The sequence below is a fragment of the Rhinolophus ferrumequinum genome, chromosome 15 (assembly GCF_004115265.2).
Source record: "Rhinolophus ferrumequinum isolate MPI-CBG mRhiFer1 chromosome 15, mRhiFer1_v1.p, whole genome shotgun sequence".
In the NCBI taxonomy this organism is placed as follows: Eukaryota; Metazoa; Chordata; class Mammalia; order Chiroptera; family Rhinolophidae; genus Rhinolophus; species Rhinolophus ferrumequinum.
In genome coordinates this window covers 30891644-30901953 of record NC_046298.1, presented here as the reverse complement: position 1 = coordinate 30901953, position 10310 = coordinate 30891644, and the positions used below count along the sequence as shown (strand labels likewise).

The 10310-nt window shown below is 54.0% G+C and overlaps 1 protein-coding gene across 3 annotated transcripts in view; it reads left to right on the top strand.

Moving 5' to 3' along the window:
• Positions 1 to 1208: 1208 nt before the first annotated feature.
• C15H16orf74 (chromosome 15 C16orf74 homolog) overlaps positions 1209 to 10310 on the top strand; it is a 28662-nt gene continuing 19560 nt past the window's right edge. Inside the window, exons 1-3 of one of the 3 annotated variants that reach the window (XM_033128283.1) lie at positions 1209 to 1405; positions 3130 to 3195; positions 3301 to 3463. In XM_033128283.1, coding sequence (XP_032984174.1) covers positions 3404 to 3463 — 60 coding nt within the window. In that variant the 5' untranslated portion in view covers positions 1209 to 1405; positions 3130 to 3195; positions 3301 to 3403. The remainder of the gene's footprint in view (positions 1406 to 3129; positions 3196 to 3300; positions 3464 to 10310) is intronic. The other 2 variants (XM_033128285.1, XM_033128284.1) reach the window with 2 other exon arrangements.

Genomic DNA, 10310 nt, shown 5'->3' with positions numbered 1-10310 from the left:
GTGGGGAGTGGGAATAGGTGGAAGGAACATCCTGCCTCTATCCCTACCCCCTTCTGTCCTTCTCTTCAGGGAGGACATGATACATTTTCTGCCCGTCACTCTGGACTTGATATGGGCAGGGGAACAAAGAGACTGCAACATCTTTAGGGATGATTCAAGGGGAGAGCACAGCTAGGATGCTGACTCTACTTCCTGCAACTCAGTTCTTGACTGCAACTCAGTTCTTGACTGCGTTCACCAAAGGAATGTCACTGTCCTGCTGTGTGACTCAGTTTCCCCTTCTAATTCTCCAGAAGGACGCAGAACACCTGGTGTGGAGACCTGGTGCGTGTAAGATGGAGCTGGTACAACAGGCTTGTGACAATGACAGGAAAAACACGTGGTAGGGGATCGCTTTTGTTCCTCCAGGCAAGCAGGATACTGCCTGCAGAGGCCGCCTCACAGTGGGAGCCGCCGCCTAAGAAACCCATGTGGATAAAAGGCCCTGCACCCACACCAAGGGGTCTGGGGAATTGCTCCCCGCTAGGAGGTATCAAAACCCTGAAGCCTGTCCAAAGGTCAAGAGACAAGTCCTAACACCCCCATTTGGCCTGCACCCCCATGTTCCCCTCACAGAAGTGGGGTGTGAAAGCACGTGCAGAGAGCGGAAGGGCAAGACCCTAACACAGGGAAGCTGCATTTTGATCACGAGGAGCATCTGAAGCCCCACAGCTCTAGCGACAAGATGGGGAAGGGGCGCACTGCTTACGTGACCCCAAGGCCCAATGTAGGGCTGTGGGGCTGATGCTGGCGAGATGGGGGACGTCTTGCCTCCCCTCTATGCAGCCAGGCAGTGGGGCGCACTCAAGCATGGGTGGTCCTTCTTTTCATCACCCAGGGCTGCGATGCACAGCTTCTGGGAGCTTGGCACCCAGGTTCGGGGAGGGGCGCGCGGTGGAGAGCCCCCCGCCGCCCTGGACCGCGGCCCAAACTTTCCCCAGGTTCCTCCCGGGCCGGGGAAGAGGAAACTGAGGTGGGCAAGGGGAGGCCGGTGGCGCGGGCGCCGGGCACGCCCCGGGCACTCTCCCCAGAAAGGCGGCGGGAGGGCCCTGCTCCGCCCCCGCAGCGCCCCGGCTCCCGGCGGGTGCGATCCGGCGCCTGCGGGCAGGGCGGGGCTGCAGTCAGCACCGCCCCGAGGGGCCGGGGCCGGGGCAGCGGGAGGCGTGCGCGAGCGGCGGTGGCACGGTGCGCCGGCCGGGGCGGAGCGGCCCCAGCGCACTGCCCGGCCCGGGCCATGACCCCCGCTGCTCTCTCTTGCAGGCTCGTCGCCGCGGCCCCCAGAGTCCGGCTGCCGCCGCCGCCACCTGCGCCTGGGAGGGCCCTGTGCGCCCGGGGCGCGGCTCCGCAGTGAGCCCAGCAGGAAGCGGTGAGTGTCCCCCGCCACGCGCCCCCGGGTGCCTGGACCGCGATGCCCAACCCACCCCACTCCACCCCTTCCACAAGAAGGTGCTCTTCCCGGGAGCCGCAGCCCGGCTCAGCGGCGTCCACGCCCGCAAGCTCCAGCGGCGGGAGGGGCGCGCTCCGGGGAGGCTAGGGGGGCCCAGGGGCGGTAGGGGTCCCTCACGGGCCCGGGCGTCCCCCCAACTTCTCGCGGACTTTTCTGCGGAGACCCAGGTTTGGGGAAAGTTGGGCCCTCTCTGGCCGTGTTGTAACTTGCACCCGGCGGGTAGGGGTGTGTCCCTACGCGTGGGACCTCTGGCCCCCCACTCTCCACCTGATCCCCTGCGCTGTCACGAGTTCCTTGGGAAGGGAGCAGACCGCCATTCTTCAAAGCTGGAAAGGAGCCCGGCCGGGGTGGGGGCAGGAGGCATCGAGAGGAACCATTTCCCCTCTATCGAGTATTTAAAAATATATTATTTATGAACCGCCTCACTTAGGGGCCCCCTTCGCTCCCAGGGCATCAAAGCAGGTTTGCAACCGCAAAGGCGATCAGTGTGAAGGCACGCGCGACTTCTCCTGGCCCGCTGAGCTCAGCAGAACTGAGGGGAGGCGTTCTTTACAAAGAGGGGGACCCACAGCCCCACGGGGCCGCGTGGTGGTCGGGGTACCCGGCAGTAGGGCCTTCTCTCAGACGGCCCCTGGCTGTTAGGCTTGATAGAATGGAGAGAAAAGTGTGCAGGCCGAGCACCCCTGAATCACTGAGGAAGAGGGAGGAAAAGGAGTTGAAAGGCAGCCAGGAGAAGACGCTTAGAAGGTAGTGCAGCCTTTGTGGAACAAACATCCCATTTTACAAATCAGGAGCCTGAGGCTCAAAGGCACTCCTGGATTGGCAGGTTCTGGGGTTTCCTGTCCAGCTCACAGAAGTCCTCGGGAAGCCCCTGTTTGGGGCTGGATTAACTCTAGAAAGCACCCCCTAACCTGTCCAGGCTACACCTACCTTGGGTTCTGTGTCCCCACCTCTAGGTACTCCTTCTTCTGGATGGGAGGGAGGCCGTGTATTTAAGGAAAGACTTAATCCCTCTGCCAGCTCCAAGGAGGATGAAAGCTCTGCCTCCTAATCTCCTATCCCTGAAGCCCTTCCCTTGCTGGTGGGGTCCCTGCGCCCCAGCTTTAGCTCACGTCTGGAGACTTCAAATGGAAACTCCCCTCAGTGGACACGAGAGCGATGATATTTAATGTTTAATGTTTCGTGTGCCAGACCCTGCACTACGTGCTGGTGCCAAACACCCGCATTTTCTCTTTGCATCCTCTGACCCAATACTGTTATATCCCCATTTTACAGATGAGGACACAGAGGCTTGTAAAGGTAAAATGACCTAAGGTCACAGGCACAGTGGCAAGTCCAGGCCTTAAACCCTTACTCCTCACAGTGAATTCCTCTTGAATATAGCAGAGGCCAGGCCTCTGAGACCACCAAGTACAACCCGCCCCCCGCCCCCATTAAAAGATTTTTAAGATATATGCACACAGTTATATGTACACACCAGGGAATCCCCAAATCAAGGAACCCTCTCTTGTCCCTCCTAGCCACGCCTCCCCTTGTGTCCCCTTGAGCCAGTGGGGCGTTCTGTGTCTTCCACAGGCACTGCCACATTGTAGTTACTTTTTATCTGGTGCAAAGAACACATTAGTTTACTTTCATCTTTGCAGGGGATGAGCTGTCAAGGACTCACTGCTGTGGGCTGGTAGTTTGTGACTCCTATCTTCAAGGCTGCGGTAAAAACAATTGCATGCTTTTAAATTAAGCCTGTGGTTAATTAACCATTCACTTGACTTCTAATAGCATACTCCTTATTTTTAAATGCCCATTTCTCTGGACAGGTACCTTGGAAAGGTGCACAAAGCGTAAGCATTGATCTTGATCATACGGGAGGCTGAGAGGAGCAGTGGGCAAGTAGTTTGCTCCAAGTCCCTGGGCCGATCAATGGGAGGCCAAGGCTGGACCCCAGGCGGTCCAGAGCCCTGCCTGGTGACAGAGAAGCAGGTGGGGATTTCAGTGGGCACCCTGCTCCTACCCCATCCCCATCTTTTTTCACTTCCTGTTGGTGAGTCCCCGTGGACCCTGCAGCTGCCCTGCCTCCCAAGAGGAGCTCACAGCCTCCTGCAGGTCTGTAGGCTCAAGCCAGGGAGATGCCCCTGTTTGCCCTCTGTGTACCAGGATGGGAGACATGTTAACGCTTGTAGCATCTGTTTCCAGCACAGTCCCTTTGGCTGGAATTGCAGGAATTCTAATCCTGTGGCAAGAAGAAAATGCCTTTTCTAAAGAAGGAAGAAAACCAAGATTTGCCGTGTGCCTCCTGGGAGCCCGGCAGGGTCAGCCCCTGAGTACCTTCTTCCCTGTGTTTACAGGAGGGAAATAGCGAGACAGCTTGCCCAGACTGCCCCAGCAGGGAGTGGAACCCCATTCCATCTAGTTTGGTGGGTCCACCCACCTTGTCAAACTGTCAAATTCCTCAGCTGTGATTCTTCACTCCCGCCCCATCCTTGGTCCTCAAATGAGGTCTTTGTTAAGGAAGTAAGGTGAGGTGCCATGGTGAGTCATGACCTCCAAGGGGTTGTTTTGATTTCATCTGGGAGGTGGCTGTAAAGAGACCAAGATCAGACTCCTAGCCTGACCCTGCCTTTCACTTTCCCTCTCGGGGCCTCCATGGCCTCATCTGGGAAACCCAGGTATAGAAATAAGACAACCTCTGCATCGGGTTGCCAGATTAAGCAAATAAAAACACAGAACGCTCAGATAAATTTGAATTGCAGATAAAGGATGACTAATTTTCAGTATGAGTATGTCCCATGCAATAATTGGGCATCCTGTGTTTTATCTGGCAGCCTTTTACCTACAGCCACTTCCAGCTCTAGATTTGTGATTCACTCCGGAAAGGTTTATGTCACGCTCTGGAGACCAGCATTTATGATCCACGAAAGGAGTAACTGAAGGGAACCAGCAGACCTTGCACCAGAATTCTGAAAGCAGGGTCCCCCCAGCCAGTGAGTGGTTTTTGTGTCTCTCGCAGGCACTGATACATCTTAATTACTTTTTACTTTGTGCAGAGAACATATGAGTTTACTTTTCTTTTTGCATTGAAAACCTTCCAGCGGTGAGCTGGCAAGCACTCACTCCTGTGGGCGAGTAGTTTACGACTCCTGTCTTCAAGGCTGCTGTAAAAACGGTAACAGACATCTCGGCCAAGTGTGTCCTTTCCCCTGGAGATGTTCATGGTTTTAGAGAGGGCTGTGTGATGTGCAAAGCAACAGATACCCATCTGTCTCACCACTGCTCAGAGGACGCGTGCACCCCTGCAGAAGGAAGGAAGTTTTTATCACGGTCCTTCTCTATCACCAGAGAGGATCTTGGGGGCCCTTTGGTGGTAGAGACATTTTTATGCCCGGGTGCAAGAAAGAACCTGTTCTCCTTCAAGCTGTTGTGCAAATAATTAACAATCTGATATTTTGAAGGGAACACAAACAGAGCCCAACTCAATATGAAAGGGAGGTTTTTCACACTCCTGCAAATGTGTGAAAGACAGAGGAATTTATACCTAAACTAACAGTGCTCATGGACCTGACTGTGCTGTACCATCTTGCCAAGCGAAGGGGCGCCCCTCCCATTCGATCTTTATTTTCTAATGACAAAACTGGGTGTCTTTGTAACAACTTCAAGCAGTGCAGAACCGCGGCGTGGAGAATGATGTGACGCCGACGTGTGCAGTGCGAACGGCGGGCTTTGAGGAGCAGCGTCCCAGAGCTGTGGCTTACTAGCACTTGAGCCCTCCGAGCTCCATTCCCTCATCTGGACAAAGGGACTACAGTGACGTTTCTCTCAGAGGGTGTTGTTCGGGTTCATTGGAGTCATGTCGATAAGGAACTCGGCACAGGACTTGGCTTCTTGAAAGCATCCGCTTGGTATCTGTCAGCTGTTATTGTCATAATGACGATGAAGTTGCAGAGTACTGCCCCGCTCTTCACAGTGGGGTGTCTGCCTGGCTTCCATCCAGAAAGATGGAGAATCAAGCTTTCACCCCTCCTTTGCAAACATCACAGCCCATTTACGGGGGGGGGGGGGGGGGTCCTCTCCCGTAAACACAGCTGGGGGCTGGCCCTCTGCCTGGCAGCCCCGATCACAAAGGGAGGGGAGTGAATGAGGCCTGTCCACGCTCCCAAGTAAATCACTCCTGGGGGCGCTTCCTCCCGATACCCCAGGCCACACCATAGATCAGATCAGGGACCATATTGTGAGGGTGCCCCTGGAAGATCTTCTGATGCAATGCCCTCACAGGCGTATTCGGTAGTGCTATTACCGCAGTGACCGTGACAACATGATCATAGGATGAGTGTCCCGGGCCCTGTCCCAAAAGCTGGGGGTAGGATGTCTGCTCTACAGGTGAGAACACTGAGCCTGGGGGGCAGAACTTCAGCACCTCAGACACAGAGAGGGAAATGACTTGCCTAAGGTCACACAGCTCCTGCATATTTCTGGTTCTTCCTTACTTCTCTCAGTCACTCCTCAGACCACTGCCTTCGTTTTGTCCTTGTGAGGAGAAGCCCAGTGACAGCATTATAGCAGCGTTTGTTGTGATAAGAAAAGTTGGTTTGTGTCAACTCTCCCTTTGGGAATTTCAGAAACCTGAAATAGACATGTCTATGCTACACATAGATATGACCCCTTACTGGGACATTTGCCTGACCCTAGTACCGCTTCTTGTCCCCTAGTGTCCCCTGAATCCAGGCTGGGGCCATTCCTGGGTCCTCACCTTCTTGTTTGGTTTCCTTCCTCCCTTCTTCCCTCCCTCCCTTCTTCTCTCTAATCTTTCCTCCCTTCCTTCCCAGAGTGTTTTGAGATAGGTATTTTTAAAGTTACAAGACAGCTTTGGGGACAAAACCTGTCAATTCAGCACAGCCCTTCTGGGAGGTGGTGGTCCTGGCACAGCATAACACAGAGCCTTCCCTGGGCCAGAGCCCTGGTCCTTGGAACTCACCTCCAACCATATATTGGGAGAGGTTCTAGGAAAACTGGATCTGATGTATAAAACTGCACCCTGTGCGTGATTGCTGGGAGACTGTGGTGTTGGCACAGAGGAGAGGTAATCTATTGAGTCGCTCTGTCTCTGTCTGCTTCTCTTTCCTTCGTCTACTTCTTTTGAAATAGTCTGAAACTGACTTACAGAAAAGTTGCAAGAACATGGAGTACTCCTGTACATCCTGCACTGGATACGATCATTTAGCCACATTTGCTTCATCGGCTTTCTCTGTACATACGTGAGCATGTTATGATTTTCTGGCTGAACTATTTGAAAATTAAGTTGCAGAAATGATGACCTTGGCCCCAAATACTTCAGTGTGTGTTTCCTAAAAGTAAGGACCCTCTGACAGAACACGGTACAGTGATCAAAATCAGAAAACGGAACACTGGCCTCATCCTGTCATCTGGCAGACAGTTGTCTTTCCTTTGACTGTTTTATTATTTTTTAAACACACAAGTATGTAATGAACTCCCATATCCCAGCTTCCACAGCAGACAGCAGCCACCAGCACGCATTGTATATCTGCCCTGCGCCAGCACCACTGTTGTTGGTTTTTTTCTTGGAGTATTTTACAGCAAAGTCCTGACCTCGCTTCATCTGTGAGGACTTCAGCATAAATCGTTATTCAGACCCTGGGATGGGACGTGTTATAAAATCTCTTGGGTGGACTGTGACCAAACTTAACAAGGAAGAGAAGAGAATAGACTATAAAATTGGAGTGTGCTGTGCGCAGCATGTGTGTTAGGGCTGTGATGTTAAGTGTCTTTGTTACAGTAGCCATGGGGGGTGGGGTCCTGTGTTTGTTGATGATCAGGGCTTCGGGGTCCCACAGGGCTGGAGACCCAGCCTGGAGAGGGTTGAGGAGAGAGACAGACGTAAAGTAAGTGCCGCCACCCACCCAAAAGCTCTGTGTTGGAAAGCATGGGCTCTTGAGTCCAAAGTGTTATGTTTGAATCCTGACCCTGCCACTTGCTGCCCATATGATCTGTGCAAGTTAACTAACCTCTCGGTACCTCAGTTTCCTCATCTGTGAAGTGGGGATGGGAATGGTCTCAACCTCACTGGGCTGTAGTGAGGACGGACTGATCCTGAATCTCTGTCAAGGGGTTCTGCCCCGTGCTGGGCACACAGTGAATGACCAAAAAGGCATCCGCTGTTCCCATAGGCCTGGTCTTGGGCTCTTTTTTTCTCCAGCCCCAGCCCCTCCTCTTCACCTGAGGAAGGATACACTCTCCTTAACACCTCATTCTGCACATTAGAATCTCTTGGGGAGCTTTTAAAAATCCCAGTGCCAGGCCACACCCCAGGCCAATTACCCTGGAATTTCTGGGGTGGGACCCAGGCATTGGTATTTTATAAAAGTATCCAGACAATTCTGTTGTGCTGGGAAGATGCAGTGCTGAGCGCTTCTCCATCGGTAACGAGCATCCCCTGGGTCTTGTCTAAATGTAGCTCCTGATCCTATAGGTGGGGTGGGGCCTGAGAGCCTGCACTTCTCACAAGCTCCCTGCTGGTCCTGAACACAGTGCAAGGAGCAAAGCCCTGGGGAAAGGCCCCGCTGGAGACCGCTACCTCCCTTCCCTCCATCGCAGTCCTAAAGAGTAGCCGCTGATCCTTCTTGCTTTGCTTTCTGCTGTGTGCCCAGCACAGAGTGACGCCCTTTTACAGCCATCACCTCCCGACATTCAGTCCTTGCGGCTGCTTGATGAGACTGTGAAAGCATCGTCCCCACTTTAAAGATGATGAAAGTGAAGTCTAGGATGGTTAAGGAATCTGCCTACAGCCACGTGGCCGAGCCAGGGTCTGGTCCTAGCTTGGAGAGCTACTGCTCCAGGGCCGGCTCCTATGTGGGAACGCTTCCTTTTATATTAGGTCGGTGCAAAAGTCATTGCAGTTTTTGTAATTATTTTTAACCGTTTAAACCGCAATGACTTTTGCACCAACCTAATACAGAGCTGTCCTGAGTCTGTTCCCATGAGTGTCTGTCTGTCTGTCTCTCCTGTCCTCTCTCAGTATCTTCCTCTTTCTCACTTGCTCATGCTCTCTTCCCCACTTTCTCCCCTCGTCCTCAGTTCCCCCCGACCTGCAGTCTATCTCCTAGCATGTCTCCAGTCCACCTCCTACCCACCCCACAAATCCAACCTAACTAAAATTAAAGCCTTTATCCTGGCCCCTCCTCCAAACGCGCCCCTCCTACGGTCCCGCCATCTCCCAGGCCTGTGTGTCACCTGGACTTCAGCTGCTTCTCCCTCCCACTGCCCCACCATCTTTGAAGTTCATGCTCCACCCTTCCTGGCCCAGAGTAGAGCTTGTCTGACGTTAACGAGTTCACAGATCCCAGGGAGCCTTGTTGAAATACTGATTCTGGCTCAGCGTGTCTGGGTGGGCCTGAGATGCTGCATTGCTCACAAGCTCCTGGGATGGCTAAGGTTATTGGTCCAGCAGCACAGCCCGTGTGGCAAAAGACCTGGGAGACCCTGGTGTTTCCTAGCTGGCCCCCAGCCTGCACAGCCTTCTAGAGTGCAGACTTGTTGCTCGGTGCCCTCAGAATAACCTGGAACCCTGAGCCCCCAAGGTCTAGCTCGTCTTTGCTTCTCCAAGTCTTATTCCTGCCACAACCTCCTACCCTCTGGTTCCTCCCAGGGACCACGCCCTTCTTGTCCTCTGGATATTTGCACATTCTATTCCTGGGGCCTGAAAGGCTGTTCCCTGCTTGGCTCGCTCCTGCCTATCTTTAGGGACATGGTCCCCACACCTCCCAGGTAGGGCAGGAGCCCTCCTCTGTCCTCCTGGCTTCACACTGCTTCCCCTGGGCTCATATGCCTCTGTCAGGGCCGGTTGGCTTCTCTGTCTCCCCCACTAGTCTGAACAACCTAGATTCAGGTGTGCCTCCCCATTTAGCCTTGTATCTACCTGTGTGGGGTCCTTCTTGACACCAGATGCCAGGCTGAGGAATGTATGGGGAATGTGGATGGGGACGGGAGGTTGGGAGGTCTGACCCCAGGGAATGAGGGAGGCAGGAAGGGTGGGGAGCATCCAAGAATGGTTGGCAAAGACAGAGCTGCCCATCAAGGTCACCTGTCTTAGATCCCAGCCTCCACGTCGTCGGAGAAGCAGACTGTGCATTTCAGAGGGCAGGGCTGGGGCACTCTCACAGCCCCCTTCCACCTCTCTCCCCTCATCAGTACAGCACACGGGGGGCTCCCTGCGGATGAGGGGTGGAGATCCCCTCCATCAGCCTCTCAAAGACTCAGGGAGCCCTCCAAACTGGAAACAAGAGCCTCCCCTTCCTAGGAAGACCTGCAGAGCCTCGAAAGCCCTTGTGGGCTGGGCCCCAGCTGTGGGTCAGGTGAATCCCCTGTTCAAATCCCAGCTCCACTCATAGAATCCCCGCCTCCACTCAGACAGGCGATGCCACCTCTGTGAGCCTTGCTTTCCACATCTGTAAAATGGGGACAGTAATAGCACCCCACAGGGTTGTTGCTGAGGATAGAGTGTCAAGAGCATGCTGAGGCTCAAGCATCATCAACTGCTGCCTCTGTTTTATTCCTTGATTACTCAGAATGCTAAGGATGCATCCCATTGCAGGAAGATCCTGGGAACACGGGCTGAGACCATTTTAACGCCTACAGGCTGGGGACTCTGCACCCCTTCTACCTTAATCTGTTAGATCTCCAAAGAATCAGCACTTTAAAAAAGGGGCACCCCCGCCCCTGCAGCCTGGCCTGAGGAGGGTCTTCACATTGTGAAATCAGCCACTGGCCCCTAAAAGGAAAGGCCAAATGGTGTGGGTTCCGCTTCGTCAGCCCCCGA